Here is a 21,379-nt window from a genome sequence, read left to right as displayed (position 1 = left end):
CACCGGCCAAACTTTCTGCTGAAGAAGCAAAAAATGCTGCAAACAGTATCAACTATGTAGCTGCATATTCTGTGATGACTAAAAACAATGTCATTTTGTGGTGAAAGAAAATCATATAGGGAGAGGCCTTCTGTGTTCGGTCAAGGCAGACTGTCAGAGCGAGCGTCCAGGGGAGAGCTCTCACCTGGAATGTCTGTGCCCCCTCACCGCGGGCGATTCTGCAGGAAGAGTTCAGATCAATCTGGCCCTGAGGCTTCCGGATGACATCGCTCTGAATACAGAAAGTGGGAATGAGAATGCTACTTCCCACAGCTGTCAGAAGATATCTTTCACTGCATTCAGTCTGATCTTTCCCATTTGGGTTATCTTTCTACCCAATAAGAAATCTACCGTTGTGGCTGAAACGGTGTTTCTCACCCGCCATCCCAACCAACCTTAATAAGACAAGTGTGAGTATACACTTACAGTTTACTCTTGTGTGCCAATCTAGCAATTGGGAAAAGGTGTTTTTGAGAAGTGTTTCATATTAATTTATTTTGTTGGTGATTAAACCAGAACCCAGAACAGCCAATTCAAATGAGGTATCTGGACTTAAAATTGGAGCTTAACTTACAGGTGACTTGTAGTACATGATCTCGCCGTTCCTTAACACGAACCACCTCCGTTTCCAGACTTTAACCTGGCTCCCCATTTTCAACAGGTAGCCCGATTTCTCCAGTGGCTCCTGCAAGACACATGAAGAGCAACATTTCGGTAAGGTCTACACCGATGTCACAAGCAGTGGGAAGAGGCCCTGGGCCAGGCTTACTCACAGCGCAGTGGCTCTCAGTGGAGTAGGTGGAGGTCCGCAGCAGCTTGTGTTCTGGCTCAGAGTAATCACTGTCAATGGAGTAGGCATCTGGAGGGATGGCGTAGTCACTCTCGGAGCTCACAGAGGACATTGACACGCCTGCAAAACAACACTCTGTAAGTCCAGCCTTTGCTCAACTACATTTCCTTCCAAAATGTCAACTAGAGTTCCCTAGGCTTAAGCTGAAAACTGCGCACTTGCATTGAGATACTTCCAATACTTCCCCTGCCACTGATAATGCCATAACCTTAAAGGAATATAAAAAGGCTCACCACACTCCAAAATCTATTCGTAATTTTCCTAATGACCATGATGTGAGTAAACTCTGAATTGTTTCCACCCTAGAGTCTTGAACACCTTAAAGTTAAGTGAGAAAATCACCACTCGATTGAAGGTATCTGCTACTCTGTTAATTCCTATTTAAAGGAAGTTGAGTGGCACCCTGAAATCTATTTTCATTAATTCAATATTTGGCATTATTTTGTGAAAATGCATAATCAATATATATTATGTTGTGATGGTTTGTTTCATTTAATTGTGCACAATGAATCACTCCATAATCGGTTAGAAATTCTGTCTGTTTTAGAGCAGAAGAACAGATAACAATTAACAATTAATTTGTTAATATTAATAATAAAAAGGAGCTGGTAATGAAGGGCATCTGGTCTTTCCTTTAATGGTAGACCGGTACATGTTTTTATTATTATTAAAAAATACATTCCTAAATCCCAAAAATAAACTTGAGACACTTCTATAACGCTGAGTCTAGAGTGGGCAAATGTTTTCCTTTCTAGCACACTGATTTGGGTATATGGTAAGAGCACATTTGATACTCCTCCCAAACATTGCCTTTTCTTTAATTTACTCCACTCCTAATTGGTAAGGATGGGAAGGACACGCACATTCCCGCCCTCACGTTTCTGATTAAATCACATCTTATTCAGGAAGGACAGGGAACCACAGAATTAAACAGACCAAATTAAATGAAATGCTTTATACAACAGTGGGATTTATAGCCTGTTGAAATCAAGGGGAGGGAAAAAACTAACAACTAAATGAAAGACGCAGTAAGAAACCCTGTTATGAAACTCTTCTGCCAGTCTTGATACATTCTGGCAATAGACCAATGGTGGCCAACCCTGTTCTTGAAGTCACAATCCTGCCTGCATTATAGGTTCCTCTAAACCATCAATCAGTGAATACCTTGAATGCTTGGTAATTGTGACTAAGTGAGCCCAATAATGGAAACAACAGAGTAGTTCATGGTTTGGATTAAACCAAAAACAGCAGATACTGTGGCTCCCCAAGACCAGGGTCGACCAGCCCTGCAATAGAGGGTGCCACTTCTGCCAAGGCCACAAGGAATTCCTACCCCGTTTAACGGCTCGTGGGCTTCCTGGTGTACTACTTTTCTTAGCCTCTGGTCCCAGGGTGGATGTGCGGAGGCTTGCGTGGGAGCTGGTGTCATCCTCAGAGCCTGAAGATTCATCTGGGAAAGGTATGCTGCTGATCTGGGTAGCTTTCTGGAACAGCAGCGTGTTAAGTCAGTTATGGAATCTACTAGAACAGGGGTGCTCAGTCCTGGTCCTGGAGAGCCCGTCCAGCAGGTTTTAGAGGTCACCCTTGTATCACCAATTTATAAACACCTGGATGTATTTCATTCTGATCAATTAATCAGGTGGTTTGGTAAAGTCTTCTAGAAACTTTTGGAGCATTTATCTGAATACCTGTAGCCTTCTGAGGGAAGACATCCTTTGGTTGACTTGCTTAATTGATTAATAACTCCCATGTGTTCCAGTATTTAGAAATTGGTGATTTAGGGTGACCTATAAGATTAAATGGATTGGGGCTCTCCAGGACCAGGATTGAGCACCCCTGTTCTAGAAGAAGCAAGGTTTCTGTGGGGGGTTGGAAACAACATTCAGCTTGCTTGAAGCTCCCAATCTTGACTTTGGCACTTGCCCACCATTGTCTCGACCAGACTGTACCTAGCAATCTACAGACTCTCATCACCCCTTACACTCCCACAGGACCACTCCGGTCTTCCTGCACCAGAAGATTCACTGTTACCCCTCTCTGCTCCCCTTCCTCCAGACCCAGCTCCTTTTCCACCCTCACTCCTAAGTGGTGGAATGATCTTCCCACTGAGATCAGGACCACATAGTGCGTGACCACCTACCGGCGATTACTCAAGACACATCTGTTTAGAGTAGACTGCTGTGATACAGCAGCCTAGTCTCCTGGGCTACTCAGCACTCTTCCTCGTTTGCACTTCCCTATTAAACTATGCTTCATTATGCTCCTGCGGACTTATGTATTGGTAGAACTGCTATCGTTTTACTCCACTACTACTACTTACTACACATTACTTCTCCTATGCATCCCCCCCACCTTTAGCACATACCTAGGACTTAAATGTATTATGTCTGCACTTATTAGCTCATTGTACTAGGATCTGTATTGTGTACTGATTGTATTACTGCACATTAAAGTACTTTGAAATATTTATTGTGTAAACACTAAGTTGCCCTGGATAATGCCGTCTGCAAAAAATTAAGTAAGTAAATAATGAATAAATGAGACACAATGGCTTGACTAAAATACCCTTACCATAAAGGAAACCCAAACGGGAACCAAAGGCAATTTTGCATTCGTCACACTTGAGTCAGAAACACTCACAATATATATTATATATTTTGAAAATTAACGTTGCAACTTTTTTTGAAGGGCTATGGATGTAAAACAAGATCAATATGGTTTTCAACACTGCCACGTGGCTACTTTGTGATTTCAGAGCAGATGGAAGGTACAGATGTAATGAACGTGTGGGTGCAGTGTAGTGTTTAGTCTTACCCCTTTGAGAGTGGTGTAAACCGGCACACTGACATTCTTGTAGATGAGATGAGTGAACGGCCCTGCAGCTGGATACAGTGGCAAATTGGAAACTGAAACGAATATTGGAAAAAAGAAACCGTCATATTCACACCAATCAAAGCTATTTGTGGGTAGGAAGACCATGTGTTCCATCTGTAAAATATATATATTTGAAATGCCATTGTTCTTACTAGCCATTTCAAGAATACTCCCCTTTTTAACACAAACAAATAATGTTTCTCTTTTTTTTCCCCTTTTGATATAATTGCAGTATCTTTTCCCAACTTGAAACAAACAAAGCAAATTAAGGTTTACCCCAGACTTCAGTAAAACAGAGCTGTCTTTGAGAAAATAAAGCTGGGTTTACCTTTACATTTTTGTCCCCCCCTATTATCCAAGCCAATTTAAAACAGCTGAGAGATAATAGCATAGTTCTGGTCCTAATTACAATGCGGCCACATCCTTTCATCAGCCAAAGATTAAAAGGCAAAGGTTTTTGTTTCACTAAAAGTGCTCTTAAAGATCTGCCAAAGGGAAGGGGCCTCTGTGCATTGGTCACACCTGCTCAGGTGCTTTCCCCTCGACTGAGTGGAAAGTTCAACAAAGAGCCCCCACTCAGCTGAAGAGGCTGCAGCTCCTGCCTCCGGGGCTGGGGAGGCAATGCTGCACACAAGAGAGGGGGAGAGAAGCACTGACAGACACATCTGTCAGAAAACTTGGCCCAGGGGCTTAGTCCTCTCACTCCCCCTGGTTTGCATGTAATCCTTTTGCAACTTTGTGGGAATCTTTGGCCCAGTATTTTTAGTCCATAACCAACATTTTCTTCCCTAAACCATAGAATTACCGGTTAATACCACTACAAGAGAATTCTGAAGTAGTTAGCTGCATTTGGTTAAATTACCCAGTTTCCTGTGAAATCTGATTTTACAACTTTGTATAAACTATGGCATTTCTTTTTGATCACTGCATTAGGCTGCTAATTAGGATTTTTTTTTAATAGCAATCATGTACTTAATTGAAACGACTTTTTGAATTTCACTCTCCCCTGAAAGTGTGCATGGTCTTACATCCAGTTATAGTACACCTTGTCAGTGAAAACCTATAACTACAATTATTTTTGTAATGAAAAGAAATGCAGAATTAGAAAGAATGTTAACCAATCTTCCCTCTAAAAAAGCAACTGAACATTTGCGATAATAAATGTCAGAACTTCACTACAAATCTAGAATATATTTGCAATAAATTTTTAAAGTCACTTACAAAAGAAAAAGTCAGTAAGGCTTGATTTCATGTGAATGCACCCAAAATGTCTATGCATTGAACAGTACTACAATGTTCTTTCCTGTGTAGTATGTAAACAAACTATGGACCTTGTAAAATGGTGTGCTTCATAGCCATTTTATTCTCATGTGTCTACACAATTCAGTTCCAGCCCCTCATTAAATTCCAGCTGGATTTAGAACTATGTTTTCAGATCAGTGATAATGCAACCAGTTTGTACACTGCAAGGTGCTCTGATAAAGTAATGTCCAGATTAGACATTTTAGATGCAATAGTTCTTTATCATTGCTGTGTTTGTACCTCGATTAGGGGACCAAGTTCCAAGAGCCACCTCGGACAGCCTCATCCCTGATTTGGCCACAGCGTAGATTCGGCTTTCCTGCAAAAAACAAAAGGAATACATGTAGGCATCTGGATGCTTTGGTTTTCAGTTTATCCGTCTCTTTAATTATACAACTGAATAAAAGGCTTAACCAGGTATAGATATTATATCACAGGAAAATCTGATCCGAAAATGTAAGTCAGTTAATAAGCAATCTTCTGTGGTAAGAGAGCTGCTTGTTTCCACATTTCCAGGTAGCGCAAGACCACACAAACTGAGACTTACTGTGTTGCTCAATTAATCCCAGAGATTAATCTGTCAAAAGCACAACCACTCCTTTATTGACTGAATTTATTTCTTCATGTGTTATTTATTTATTTATCTATATTATACACTCACCTAAAGGATTATTAGGAACACCTGTTCAATTTCTCATTAATGCAATTATCTAACCAACTAATCACATGGCAGTTGCTTCAATGCATTTAGGGCTGTGGTCCTGGTCAAGACAATCTCCTGAACTCCAAACTGAATGTCTGAATGGGAAAGAAAGGTGATTTAAGCAATTTTGAGCGTGGCATGGTTGTTGGTGCCAGACGGTCCGGTCTGAGTATTTCACAATCTGCTCAGTTACTGGGATTTTCACGCACAACCATTTCTAGGGTTTACAAAGAATGGTGTGAAAAGGGAAAAACATCCAGTATGCGGCAGTCCTGTGGGCGAAAATGCCTTGTTGATGCTAGAGGTCAGAGGAGAATGGGCCGACTGATTCAAGCCGATAGAAGAGCAACTTTGACTGAAATAACCACTCGTTACAACCGAGGTATGCAGCAAAGCATTTGTGAAGCCACAACACATACAACCTTGAGGCGGATGGGCTACAACAGCAGAAGACCCCATCGGGTACCACTCATCTCCACTACAAAAAAAAAGAGGCTACAATTTGCACAAGCTCACCAAAATTGGACAGTTGAAGACTGGAAAAATGTTGCCTGGTCTGATGAGTCTCGATTTCTGTTGAGACATTCAGATGGTAGAGTCAGAATTTGGCGTAAACAGAATGAGAACATGGATCCATCATGCCTTGTTACCACTGTGCAGGCTGGTGGTGGTGGTGTAATGGTGTGGGGGATGTTTTCTTGGCACACTTTAGGCCCCTTAGTGCCAATTGGGCATCGTTTAAATGCCACGGCCTACCTGAGCATTGTTTCTGACCATGTCCATCCCTTTATGACCACCATGTACCCATCCTCTGATGGCTACTTCCAGCAGGATAATGCACCATGTCACAAAGGTCGAATCATTTCAAATTGGTTTCTTGAACATGACAATGAGTTCACTGTACTAAACTGGCCCCCACAGTCACCAGATCTCAACCCAATAGAGCATCTTTGGGATGTGGTGGAACGGGAGCTTCGTGCCCTGGATGTGCATCCCACAAATCTCCATCAACTGCAAGATGCTATCCTATCAATATGGGCCAACATTTCTAAAGAATGCTTTCAGCACCTTGTTGAATCAATGCCACGTAGAATTAAGGCAGTTCTGAAGGCGAACGGGGGTCAAACACAGTATTAGTATGGTGTTCCTAATAATACTTTAGGTGAGTGTAAGTCTAGTTTAACAGTCAACATGTAATCAACTCGATAAATAATGGTCTTATACAAAGACTGTGAATACTTTCGAATACAACCATGTGAACAAACAAAGGATAAAACAAGAGTTGGATTTAAATGTTATTGCAGAAGATTATGAGGTGAGAATTCAGCAGAACAACACATCCATCAGTTCTTACCCAAGAGGGGAACCTGTGCAAAGGAGGAGTGGGCGGCTTGAGAATATCAGTATCGAAGAACTCCAGCTCTTCTGGGAGGGGGATGAAGGAGACCCTGTCTTCCATTAAGCTCTCGGTATACTCCTCAATGTCCATCTTGTCCGGAACCTCATCAATGTCTGTCTCCTCCACCTGCAGGGGCTCTTGGATAGGGGGAGCGATGGGCTTGAAGGAGCTGATGTCAATGTTGACGTTGATGTGATGGAGCTTGTCGGAGCCAGGTTGGGGTTGGCTGTAGTGTTTTTTGGCCAACTGGATGCTGTCCCTGGGGGTGAGGGGAGTGCGCACCTTGGGCAAAGTCATGCTGGTGCCTGAGGGGGTGGTAGAGGAAGGGAAGGTAAGCTGGTGGGAGGGGGCCAGGGGAAGTGTGGAGTGTTTGGGGATGAGGGCCGGGGTGTCCAGGGGGCTGGGGACGTTGGCTTCGCTGGAGGACGAGGAAGACCGGAGGCGCTGCGATCGGAACTTGCTGTTCAGCTCGTCTGAGGAGTGATCTCTCTCCAAGCCGTGCAATGCAGCTCTCTTCTCCAGCTGGGAGTGGCCGCCCCCCCCCGCCTCAAGAAGACGCGGCTTCTCAGAGGGCATCCCAGCCGGCAAATCTGGCCCACACCCCCCAGCGGAACTGTCGTTGAAGCCCAGCGGGGTGCACACACAGTGAGTCTGTTGCCTGGGGCTGGAGGCATGGCCATCTTTAGTCTTTGTTGGAGATGGAGGATCTGCTGTGACTGTGGGGCTCTGGACTCTCTCTCCTGGCTCCTGCCTCCGGCCAGAGCAGGGGGAGAGAGGAAGGAACTCCACTTTGTCCCGGGAAGGGGACCCCAGCAGGGTGGGAGAGGGAGAGGAGCAGTGCGGCAGGCATTCGGGCACTTCTGTCCCCTTCTTTTTTCCATCTAAAGTGGCAAGTAGTCAATACAATCAGCACACTCTCGTTTAACATATAAACATCCGTCTGTATTATTTATCAAGCATAAGCAACAAAGAACACGTAAAACGTCTTATTTTAACAGACTCTACAAAAGGCTGTGTCCCTTCTTGATACTTTTATTTATTATTACTCACAGCACAGATTTACCCTTCACAATTACACAGCCCTAATCCATATATATATTTTATTTAACAGATCCTTGCTGGTCAAAATTATTATAAAGCAAGGTGTGATTTCAGGGTGCACTTGCTACCTTGTGTGTTGGGAGAAGGCAGGAAGCGGCTGGGTGGCTGTCTGCGGCCTTCCTCCAAAGCAGGGCTGCTGGGGGGGTACAAGGGGCTGGAGTGGCCAACAAGACCAGATGGAGTGTCAGCAGAGGGGGAGACAGAGCCTTCCAGAGACATTGGGCCTTCTAGAAGCACTGTACAGAAACAAGCATGGGACTGTATTATAGGCCAATCTCAACGCACTCACTCCCCTACCAGATTTACAATTTTTCTGATAATGATTTATACACCGATCTTCAGCTTCAGTCCTTGAGAGCTACAATCGAGCATGTAGTAGGTGCTTTTACATTGCTATTTCTGATCCGGATCAAATGCATCGGTACATTTGATCAGGATCAGTGGTGTTGTGTTTACACTGCAATTTGATCAGGATCAACTTTCAGCCACAACAGGGGTCTTCACATGCAAGTCCAAACTGGCCCACTAGCACGCTAGTCCAAACTTAATTAAGAGTTATTCTAACAAATACAGCCTAAGACCTAGTAAACTTGTTCCGATGTTGATGTATAAGCACTAACCGGTACCCTTTTCGGTTTTAAATGTGATCAACAGCAGAACTCAGAAGAAGAGCTTGGGGCATTCATAGGTTTTTCCTGTGGTATTCATACATTAATTAGTTCGGGAGTTGCACCGTTTATTGTAAATTATGACCAAACAATTAGTTTAACTAAATAAGAGCTCAGAGAGAATGGAAACCAGAACCAGCCCTCTGGGCTCATAGAGCAGATTGGAAAACTGTTTTAGATCCTTGCGTATGCACACATTTTTCAAGCTGCAAAACAAATAATTTCTGTAGACAGTTCCAATGCGCATATTGACTTTGTGCGACATGAGGAGATTGTTTTTCCTTTTGTGAAGAAAAAAACGTAGTAAGACATATATATAATATATAATGTATATACATATATAATATATATAAGGTGACATTAACTACTGAGAGCCACATAACCCATTTTGGCAATTCTGCAACAGGCACTAACAGTAAAATGGTGTTTTTATGGTGCTTCTAACACCTTTCCCATCTTTCTTACATTTGCATTGAGATTTTGTGTTTACACTATTTGTTTACCTTGCAGTTTGTCTTGCAGAACCAAAATCTGTTCGGCCTGTTTTAGGTTAGCAATCTTCAGCTGATGGTTCTCAATTTCCAGCTAGAAAAATAATACATATAATAAATAAATAAATCAGGTTTAAGCAACAATTAAGTAAGCCCGGGGGATAAAATATGTTTCTTCCCTGGAAAAGCCCAGATTAAGCTAAAGAAACAAAGCAGAGGAAGAAAAAAACATTTGATTGATCCAATGTATTCATTCATTATCATGACATCACCATACAAAAATGAAAACCTGCCCAGGACTGTAGAGAAAGCAAGAGGCACACTTTCCAAGATAATCCATTGAGATGAGCTCTTAGTACCCCTAATAAGCAAGCATGTAGAAGGGGGAGGGGTGCAGGAATTAGGTGATCTTTATAACAAATACTTCTGTTGAGACACCTTGAAGTTTGATCACAGGAGCCCCACAGGATAATACGTTACAGTAAAAATGTTGAATTCTTTTCAAAAATCCATTGTTTTTCAGACTTGATCTGCTTGCCTGACATTTTAAGTGTTCAGTGAAAAGAGGAATTCACAAAACACCTCCCTAACAGCTAGCTCATTAATCTTAAAGATACAGTATATGGAAATGTTAATATCCCAGTAACACCTTGTGCATTTACAAGGCTCACAGTAACTATCTGACTACCATGTGAATATCTGTCAGATTGTTGAAACAGGTAAAGTAATGGTCACTAACGGCAAGCAATATTGTTATAATGGAAAAGGAAGTGTAGAATTTGTGATATAGTAATTTATGGGGATTATATATTTACTAGTTGGTATAAGAAGTGATTTATTTATACATTATTTATAATTTATTTACTGGCACCTACAGTATCAAGAGCACAATGGTCAAGAGATGCTTACCTCTCTTAACTTAAATGTTACCCACTCTTTAATTTTTGCTGCCTTCTCTTCAATGATCTTTGCCTCCTGTGCTCTCAGCAGATTCTGAAGAACAAGAAAATATATCATAAGGTAAATTAAAAGGTTTATCTGAGTTTCATTCTGTGTTTCACTCTTTTAGATCAAATAAACAATTAATTCAAAGCAAATTATAAACAAAAAATGAAATAAAAACATAATATGAATTAAAAAATGACAAAGCTCTGGAAATGAATGCCTGATTAGTTATATTGACTATGAAAGCATTGCATTTACAAAAATACTGTCTTCGCTGGGGGTTTTTTGGACAAGAAAATTACCTTTACCTTTGCTAATTAAAAATAACAATTGCTCTTCTCCCTCTACCCCAAAACAACTACAAAAAAGAAAGAAAGGGTGTGAAAAAGAGATTTTCACCTGCTTCTCCAGCTGTAATGCCAGACTCTTATTCACTGTATCCTTTTCTTGTGCCTGATTGGTCAGCTCTTGGAATCTCTTGTACAAGGAGTTCTCTGATTCGCTGGGCTTTACATTTGCGGACTTCAACTTTTCTTCCATAACTTGAACCTGCAAGCGTAAGCCATGACCTTGTAACTTGACCTTGCAGAAGGACAAAATTGACTGTTTTCACAGTGAATTAGTCATGTTAGGAAATTGTGTACACTCAACATTAAACAAAAGTAGTGCATTGCTAAAGCAGGTCCAAGTTTTAATTGCCAAACACAAAACTGCCAGCAACATTTACCAGTTCTTATACAAGTAAATCTGAACACTTTTTATTGCTTTTACATGAATAGTATAAATGTATTAGAAATATTTTCTGTACAAATGTATGCGTGCCAAAATATCTCATTTATATTATTATTGTTATCAACAAGTCAAGATACTGAAGTTTTGTAGGACTCCTCTCAGAAGCACAGAACTCAAACCCAACCCTATGATAAAAAATAACTTGTTGTGGAAACGGATTCAGTGGGATTCTGCTTTGATAAGGTCCTTGCATCACTAAGCTACTGGTAAACACAGTGAACATGAGCCAAATCAGGCAAACAATTTGTAAGCATTCTTATGTTGTCATGTTCTTATCTAGTTTGCTACAACAGTATACTGAGGGAAAAGACGGTTTCCTATGATTTACTGCAGAGTTGTTTATGGATATAAAATCTTTGCATTTCTTTCACCAGAACACAAAGTGCAGAAAAATAATTTGGCAAAGTTCAACAAGAAGGTTAAAGAATACATTCTGAGTTGAGTTTCCCAAGCAGTTGTTTTTAATCAAAGGTGGAATTGGATTAAGATGCAAAGTTTAGCTTTCTTATCCTTCCTTCTTTAAACAACCATAAAGGCCCAGCTGAAAAAGTGCTGTTTTGATATGAAATCAAAGCCAGGAAGCTTTTCCCAGATTTGTACAGACCTAAACGTATGAATTAAGACTGACAGCTGGAAAGACTATCTTAAGCCTTGATTTGCAAGGAACGGGGTTGTTATTTTTTCTAATTTACACCATCTGGATCTGGCAAGGAGGGGACATGTAAAATGTATAGTCTGTAGAGTTTTTACCCAGAGAGCTTTAGCCTGCATAGGATCAGAACCCTAAAGAGACTCATGCATATAAATAAATACATATAATACAGTACACCACCTTTAGCCAACATGTACCAACAGATGTATGCTTTCAGAGACAGAATTAGATTCTTCAAGGGAAGGGAATCATGAATGCGTTAAAGCGTTAAAGTTCAACTTCAGCATTTAAACTGTGCATGACCTACATTGTAGAGAGATTTGATCACAGAGAGACGCTTTCAGGTCAGGCCTTTAATGTTGGAAGTTGAAAGCTCTTTAGGCTTTGTGGTCAAAAGCGTTAGTGCAAGAATGACTGCCTTTAAAACATCCCTGGCGGATATTAGACTCGAGTCTACCTCACAGTTTTGTACAGTATCTACTGTGTTGCTCATTAAGCACACAAACTGAGCGTACAATTAGTCCCGAATACAATTTCAGAGATGATAACTTTTTACCCGATCTTTTATACACTTTGCAGAGCATGTGTAAAACACACTTTGGATTTCAATTATTTATGTTTTTCATGACATTTCGGACTGGATTGACTAGCACCCGCAACAGAACTAAGATCTAGTCTAGTCTGAAATCAAAACACCGAACTACCTGCTAAATTAGGTGTATGCTAGCATGGTTTAATATACTTTAATGAATTACTACACTAATGAAAATGCAACATGGTACAGATTGGTGCTTTGTTATTTGCAGGTAGGTCAATCTTTAAATTTGCCTAGCCCCAAGACTGAATGCAAAATGTACTGCTACTCCATTACTGTAAATGAGTAAAGAGTCTCCTAACAGGAGGAAAGGAGGCCTACCTGCTTCTCTGCACTTTCTGCCCGCTGGTCCGCTTCAGTGACTCTCTGTTCCAGCTCTTGCATCTTTGGGGAGAGAAAACAGCAGAGGGGTTGGCAAGACAAGACGACAAGCGGAAAAACACAAGCCGATTTCTTCATGCACGTTTTCCCCCAGCGTAACGTGTTTTTCGCTCTCAAGATCGCTCCAACAAAAGCACACATTTCATTCCCAATTAGGACATGCTTGCTTCATCCAGAAAAACCCAGACATGTAGCACTGCACGACATGACAAAACACTGAAAGTCTCTGGCAAATGAATCTCAATGCTTTGGTATGGGCTGATGTGTTTCTACAATTATTGTAAGAGGAGCCTGATAATGTGATGTTTTGTGAAACAGGACAGTATATTATTAAGGCAGTATTTTACATTGTGCTTCTGTACTTACTATTTTTCTTTTTTGTTTTGTTAAGATGTCCTTACATAATCTAACCTTACATTTGTTATGGATCAGGAGAAGAATAATAATAATAATAATAATAATAATAATAATAATAATAATAATAATAATAATAATAACAACAACAACAACAATAAATTGGGTAATTTATTGTAAATTGAGGTCTCTTCTCTTACATCACCATTCTCTACTGTCAACATGCTCATTCATGTCTTGTAACCTTCTAGTAGGTTCTAGTAATCTTCTGCTAATCAACAAGATTTGCTGCAATTTATGTGAAATTAATTTATTAGAGGCAAAGTAATCTTTAACAAACTAATTCTACAAAGGGAAACTAATATTCCACTTCAGTGTGAAACTACAGCACAATCTTCTTTTACATTGTCTGCTATAACAGGATCCAGAGCTTAAGTTTCTCCATTGAGGAACAAGTTGGAATCCAATTACAAGACCAAGAGAAGTTGAGTCTTAGACAAAGGAACCAGCTCGGCAAAAATCAGACTGCCTCAAAGTCCTAATCTTTACACGCTAGGCCACCCTGTCTCTTTCACATCACTGTCTGAACCTGGTGTACGAGTTGGCGAGAGAGAGTCAGAACAACAAATATCCGGTGGGGGCAGGAGAACTGTGGCTGACTTTCGAGAAAGGAAAATTGTGTTTCACAGCGATTTCCGAGAGAAATGGAGGCCTAGAGAATGACAGGGCTTGTTAAGAACAAAGACGGTAAGTTGGCAAAAAAATATATATATAAGTAACCTCTGGCAACCTACCCTCCCCCTCAAAGGGTTTTTTGTTACAGAGAGTTCTTGGCAATTCCATGGGTCACTTAACGGACCCCTATCTCCCTGCTTCAGTACTCCCAGGGCTGGCTAAATAAACACACAAGCAGGCCTCTCACACTACTCCGTCCCTTAGCCACAACCAAGAATAGCCCCTCTCTCAAGTGGGGAGGAATCTCCCACACCAGCAATGGAAAAAAAAAAAAACTCAAGGTATCTGAATTGGATTTATTGCCCTTTGATTATAATACATGCCCATCCTCAAGTTTAAGCTTCAATGATCAATGATGCACAGATATTCAAATTAAATTAAACACATCAGCACTGCTGTTCCAGTTACTAGGGATGCAATTCTATTTAGATATAATGAAAGATCACCTATTGGTGTCGCTAATGATACTTTAATGCAGTGATATACATATATACTTGGTACAAGGAGGTGTTTTTGTTAATAAAACACATAAGTGGGCAGAATATTATTTGAGCACTAATACAATTTAAATGCATAATAAAAAAAAGCATAATTAATAGAATATATAATACATATAATAGCCATACTAGATGTAAAATACAGGATGTCAATTCCTGTAGAGATAAGCAGTGTATCTAGTATTCCACACCAAAAACTGGGGTTGTCCTCCAGTTGTCATTAGAAGTGATCCATGCATGTTTGAGATCTGGTCTGTCCCAGCCTCCAACAGGTTAGCTGTCAATCCTAGCCTCTACAGCCGAGATTTCCTGTAAAAAGCAGGGTGTGTGTATCCATCTCCTGCCTTTTTGACAAGGCCTGCGACTACACAGAGCAGATGGGTCACTCCACACCAAAGAGGAACGCAAATTAAGAGCTTTACAGTTGCCTTTCAGGAAGGCCATTTCAGTTCCAGTTTGCGCAGTGATTTATTACTGACACGCTGAGGAGCTCGGCCTATGTGCCATATTTATTTTTGTCAGTGCAAGAAACCACCGTGCTCTTCTGGACAAAGGATCCTAAAAGGTATCAGGGTTTAAGAGTGGGAGGTCGGTGGGGATTGTTAACCTCATGTTTAAAACTCATTACTTGTGCGGACAGAGTATATTGGTTCAGCGATTTGACTCCAAGACAGCAAAATTAAACTCTGCCCTGACTGAGAAGAAAGAAGACCAGGGCCCAATGACAAGTGGGATATCTTTGCATAGCAGAAAAAGGGAACCAGGGGCATCGCAAGGAATTCTGGGTCCCCTGAAAGATTGGATGTCTGGGCCTCCTCACTTAATATCGACATTGGTACTATAAGATGATCCTCATTTGCCGTGTCATTTGCTATTATCATATATACTTCGAAAGCGCCCTATCAAGGTTATTCCATAAACTAAGCTAAGTAAGTTAATTTAATTAATAAATTGAAACTAGTATATTGTTCTTAATATAGGTTGGTAATAGACTTCAGTTACAAAAATCTATAATCATTCATCACATAAAACTGAAGTTTGCAATGAAAACACAATTTGAAATATCTATAAACATTTGAAATATTATCTGAGGTGAAAGAATTGAACTTCAATGTACCTGGGATAGTTTAATCGAGACAGAATTAACGGCAATTGTCGCACATCTGTTGGCTTGCTGGTTTGACTGGGAGATTCCGCTGGTTAAATAACTACTGTCAAATCATTTAATCATGAAACTTCATCAGTATTTAGATAAGACGTAATATTAAATATCTATTTACCTCTTTTTAGTGTCCAAAACCTCAGTTTCTCAAAGAGAAAGCTGGAAATTGACCGATGTTTTGAAACTAAGCATAAACTATGACAGTGACAGAATAAAAAATTAAAAAGTGAGGCAGTAGAAGGGGATTTAGAACATAAGAACATAAGAAAGTTTACAAACAAGAGGAGGCCACTTGACACATCATGCTCATTTGGTGTCCATTAATAACTAAGTGATCCAAGGATCCTATCCAGTCTGATTTTAAATGTTCCGAAATTTTCAGCTTCAACCACATCGCTGGGGAGTTTGTTCCAGATTGTGACGACTCTTTGTGAAGAAGTGTCTCCTGTTTTGTCTTGAATGCCTTGAAGCCCAGTTTACATTTGTGTTCCTGGGTCTATGTGTCCCTGCTGATCTGGAAAAGCTCCTCTGGTTTGATGTGGTCAATGCCTTTCATGATTTTGAAGACTTGAATCAAGTCCCCACGTAGTCTCCTCTGTTCCAGGGTGAAAAGGTTTAGTTCCCTCACTCTCTCAGTAGGACATTCCCTTCAGACCTGGAATAAGTCTGGTTGCTCTCCTCTGAACTGCCTCTAGAGCAGCAATATCTTTCTTGAAGTGTGGAGCCCAGAACTGTACACAGTATCCAGATGAGGTCTAACTAGTGCATTGTACAGTCTGAACATTACTGCCCTTATTCTCAATTCTACACTTTTGACAATATAACCTAACATTCTGTTTGCCTTTTTTATTGCTTCCCCACATTGTTTGGATGGAGAAAGTGAGGAGTCCACGTAGACTCCTAGGTCTTTCTCATGTAATACTTCATCTAGTTCTATTCCTCCCATAGTGTAATTATAGTGGACATTTTTGTTACCTGCATGTAATACCTTGCACTTGTCCACATTGAATTTCATCTGCCAGGTGTTGGCCCACAACTGAAGCCCTATATAAGCTCTTGGCATGTCCCTAAGGGTTGCGAGTGCCCTTTTCTCCGGTTACACCCTACTGTAACCCAGCAGTTCTGTACACTTTCCTGCTCTAAGGTCTCAACACTGCAAATTTTGGGCATGCACATCATCTTTCTAGTGGGCTGACTGACTAATTCTTCCATATCACTAATACAGTGCAATCTCTAGGATTTCAACATGCTGACAACGTTCACAAATGAAACCTTCTTAGATGAGTTAATCTGTAGTGGCCACATGTAATCTGTAATATTTAGCTGTAGTGTTTAACCTGTAGTGGCTTCTAAAATTTGCAAGTTATTTATTTATTTTTTGGGGCTCTTGGTTTTATGTCCCCTGATCAACTGCTTGACTTTTTTTGGCACCAAAAAACAGTGCAGCTCAACAGCAGCTTTAAGTACCCTTTTGTCTACCTGTCCCCAATTTACATCTAACTGGCTCCAACTGTATCCACCTGGCACAACTCACTTAACTGAAATCCTGCTACTCCTTGACTAAATCACCTTTCCTTCAACCTATTTACTTTCACCAGCTCAGCAGCTGTACTGAATTGACTTCAATTAAGGAAAACTACAGACAAGATTAACTTCAATTAAGGCAGTTAAAACAAAATCATGAATGCTAAGACTGACTGAAACTAGGAACACAACAAGATGGCTGCCTCTCACCTGTACTGCCCTGTGTCTGTCTATGGCAACTTGTAAATCCTTCTGTTTCTCCTACTTAATAGCAAAAAATAAATCACAGAGAAATACCACCGCAAAAGGTAACAAAGCCTATTTTCGAGGATAGCCCTCTGCGCAATGCACAAGTAGCAAACAGTAACTGCTAGAGAAAACTGTAGCTGCTAATCACATAGATTTTGTCATACCTAGAACTAGTAGTTTGTTTAGTGAGGAAAATTGTGTCAACCATCATTTGCCAACATTCTGCCTCCTTTCTTTCTTTTTTTTTGGCACCAGATTTTACTTTTGGTAGTGTCATTTTGTCAGCCACCAGTTGCAAGGGCAGTTTGCTCTCTTCATCTTTCAGTGCTACAATATCGTTTCCCCTTTGGCCTGAACCTGCAGTTGTGCAGGACCGCATATGCGACTTGGTACAACCATTTACCATAGGGAGAATGGGGGTAGGCGGAGGTATGCACCAATTTATTTAGAGAAAGTGTATATTCATTAGTGATTTCTTCACAAATTTAATTCAGTTTACAGATTAACACTATTTAGTTATGTTAACCCACAACAGTGGGCCCCTGTCAAGCCGGGATAATTATTTCCCCTTTTCACCCATTTGCGACACTCCTGCAGTGAGCTCAACCTTTTCACCCTGGAACAGAGAAGACTACATGGGGACTTGATTCAAATCTTCAAAATCATGAAAGGCATCGACCACATCAATCCAGAGGAGCTTTTCCAGATCTGCAGGGACACACGCACCTGGGGACACAAATGAAAACTGGGCTTAAAGGCATTCAAGACAGAAAACAGGAGACACTTCACACAGAGAGTTGTCACAATCTGGAACAAACTCCCCAGCGATGTGGTTGAAGATGAAAACTTGGGAACATTTAAAAATAGACTGGATAGGTAATTATCCAGCAATTTGCAGACATTTTGTTGCCGGCAAGGTCTGTGTGAATGGGTTATTGCCGGCAAAACGTTGCCGACAATTTTCCGGCTAAGGTCCTAGTCTAATTGATGCAGATTCAGCGTCAGGTCCTTGCGTGTGGACTCAGTGCGTCAGCTAACTTCTGTAACCAATCAGAATAGAGGCGCATTTTTGTGACCACAACACGACAAGGTTAAGGACAAGGCTAATATAAAATGCTGTAATTTTTCAAGACTCTGTTCTGATTCATTCCTGTTTAAGCTCTGTGCACCAAGATCTGTGCTACCAGATTGTGATTCCAGCCAGTGTGTAATCAGACTGTGCAGCCCATCTGGATTCATATGGAAAAAACTGCAAAAATATAAGTGATAATTTAAACCCAGCTCATTCTAAAAGATTATGATGCACTCCTCTCGCTTCATAATTTAGGATCCACACCCTTGTTCACACAGTTGGTTTTGCACCTTGTTTTATACATTTTAAATTAATTAATTAAATATTCATGCAATATGTGCAGACATCAGCCTTGATCTACTGCTGGGGGAGAAAACATTACATGACAATGTTTCCAGAAAGATTTATCTTTGCAACACGGTGGGCTGGGCTTAACATGGAAAGTCCTGAGTTTGAGTGGAGGGGAGTCTGTTTGGTTTTAACACCGAGGCTGTCATAGCAGAAACTCACCGCACACCACCCTAAACAATAACTGCACTGTGCAGTTATTAGGTAAAGAGCACCTTGAAACCCATAGCAGGAATGGACAACTGAAATTCTGTAGCTCCAGAAGATTTAATTTAGTGTGATAACATGGGCATGGGAATTCCCACATTTCTGGAAACTTAACAAAATATATGTAATATGAACATGTATTTTGATAGTTTACCCTAGAGGTGGTAAGATGCTTATTAAAGCCTCCATCATGACTCTTATTGGTTACAGTCTGCCAGGGGTAAAAAGTATGTGCTATAATTCTTTTCAAAATGTCTTAGTTGAAGGAAAAATACAGTTCTTACATATGACTGTATAGTACTATATAAATAATAGTAATGTAATACATTTTAAAGACTATTTGAGAAAACATCAGAAATATGCCCAGTTCATACTAGTATATGGTAGACCAAAACCTGAATTCTACAATTGTAGGGATGAAAGGGTAAAAGACAGCCTCCCACAATCCTGCACAGTTTCTCCAGGACATCCTTTTCACCCAAACAGGAAGTTGCATACTTTTGTGGGAGCAGAAAGAATAACCCCCCCACACCATGAACATTTAATAAAAACCTTAGCCATCTATTCATTACATTCAGGACTAAAAGCCAAAGCCTGTTTATGAAACAATACATTGTCCCATTACTAAACATTATTAAACAATTAAAGACCCTTAACCCTGGGACATTAGCTGTAATCTTTAAAATGCTGAAAATATATGACTGATAAATAATAAGTGTAATGAACAGTATTTATTCAACTAAATAAATCCGCAAATAAAACTGTTAGAAGAGTGTGCATACTTTTGATTACAACTCTATGTGCACCTTCTGGTGAAAAACAAACTAAAAAAAAAGGAATTGCACTCAAACCCAGTCCCTAAAGGTCAGACAAAGGAGTCGATTTGCAAAATGTAAACATGCAGAAGATGTCAACATGGAGGAGGATGGGGTCAGGTTTGGTCACAAACAATCCAAAACAAAAATCCAAAACAATAAAATACCTTCCACTCTTTCAGCTGGCCCTCCCCTCTGCCATCAACCTAAATCATACACCAAGTGGTTGATGTAGGTTCTCGAAACTACTAATTTGAAAATCAGCAAGGATATATTTTGGGCTTGGTCTGATCTAGACAAATTTTCTTGTGCAGGCAGGGGTATAATCAACTAGGTGATGAGGCGGCCCTGCCAGCAGTGGGCCAGGAAGCCAGGGATGGTGCGAGTGCCAACAATCCACCTGGCGCTAATTACAAACAGTAGCACCTGAGGGCAGTCATCCCTTCTAGATACATAAATCTCGACGGTGTTTTCTTCTGCCAAATCCTGCAGCACATCACATGGCCTTTATTTTTCTCACTCATTTTGGGGACATTGAAATCTGGGGCCTTGTTAAATCACTGCTAACACAAGACTAGCAGTTGCAGGCAACTATGTTTACGTATGTTTATTATTGGTAGTTGTATTGTTATAATGATTTTTATGATGGTATTATTATTTGATATCATTTTTAAATTACTATTATTATTGTCAATTTCACAACCCAAACTTGACATACTGTGAAAAGGACCAAGATGCCAGACCAGATTCAGACATCAGGACTACAGGACCAAACCTGAGACCTAAAACCTTATTCTCTCTGGTTCTTTGAGTTCTTCTCTTCAGCCTCAAGATATCAGACATTCAACAGGTTTAATTCTGTGCATAATTATGAAACACTCAATAAGCATATATGCAAATATCAATGGCTAAATGTACTATACTAGAGAATACTTCACATTGTTTAAAACTTAGGTTAGTGTTGTTAGGCCAATAAAACCTCACAAGGCAGGCAAAGACTGTAACTATATTCAGAGGAAAGGTCAGGCTGACCTCTAGTCTCGTCATAACTCAGTCCTCCCTTTTCTTCATCTCAGACATGCCAATTTATTTTCCTTCTACTATTTCTTGCCGACTGGGAATATACACCGTTCAAATGTTTAATTAGGGTTAACGCTCACTTTACTTAAAAAGGAGATTCAGGCAATTCTTCTAGCCTTTTCAGACAACTCTACTAAGCCCTAACTACCTGCTACCTCAGAGGCTATGCTGCTGAAACCAACTGGCCAACGCATTTGTTACCAGCTAGTGTCAGGGTTATGTTTTGGTATAATCCTGAAAGCACTTATTTAAAGCCTGCTCCAAATCCCTGAATGGAGGGAAAGAGGGTGGAGGGGGAGTCTACAGGAGGGGCACAGGTCTGTCTTTCACGGAGTCCTAGGAAGCATCCTTTTCTCTGAATAGAATTCTGTCTGCAGGCCACAGAGTCTGATTTCCTCCACCTCACACCCTGTCTTTCTGGGCCTCTGGGTGTTTGCCTTGTTTTGTTCAGTGTGGGGTTTCTGTTTGCTGACTCACTTGAAAGTAAAAGACCCCCCAGGAAGAGCACAGCTCATATGCCCTAATTCACCCCCCAAAGGTTGTT

At 40.6% G+C, this 21,379-nt stretch overlaps 1 protein-coding gene across 2 annotated transcripts in view; it reads right to left on the bottom strand.

Moving 5' to 3' along the window:
- Nucleotides 1-21,379, bottom strand: part of plekhh1 (pleckstrin homology domain containing, family H (with MyTH4 domain) member 1) — a 61,954-nt gene that overhangs the window by 22,596 nt on the left and 17,979 nt on the right. For both annotated transcript variants that reach the window (XM_066694131.1, XM_066694132.1), the window contains exons 3-14: nt 12,733-12,795; nt 10,772-10,921; nt 10,337-10,420; nt 9,440-9,521; nt 8,337-8,504; nt 7,123-8,048; nt 5,306-5,384; nt 3,704-3,795; nt 2,223-2,373; nt 813-949; nt 614-724; nt 185-271 (exon numbers count right to left, since the gene is read on the bottom strand). In XM_066694131.1, coding sequence (XP_066550228.1) covers nt 185-271; nt 614-724; nt 813-949; nt 2,223-2,373; nt 3,704-3,795; nt 5,306-5,384; nt 7,123-8,048; nt 8,337-8,504; nt 9,440-9,521; nt 10,337-10,420; nt 10,772-10,921; nt 12,733-12,795 — 2,130 coding nt within the window. The remainder of the gene's footprint in view (nt 1-184; nt 272-613; nt 725-812; nt 950-2,222; nt 2,374-3,703; nt 3,796-5,305; nt 5,385-7,122; nt 8,049-8,336; nt 8,505-9,439; nt 9,522-10,336; nt 10,421-10,771; nt 10,922-12,732; nt 12,796-21,379) is intronic.

This window comes from Amia ocellicauda, chromosome 21 (assembly GCF_036373705.1).
Source record: "Amia ocellicauda isolate fAmiCal2 chromosome 21, fAmiCal2.hap1, whole genome shotgun sequence".
Lineage (NCBI taxonomy): Eukaryota > Metazoa > Chordata > Actinopteri > Amiiformes > Amiidae > Amia > Amia ocellicauda.
This window is presented reverse-complemented; position numbering and strand designations above follow the sequence as displayed.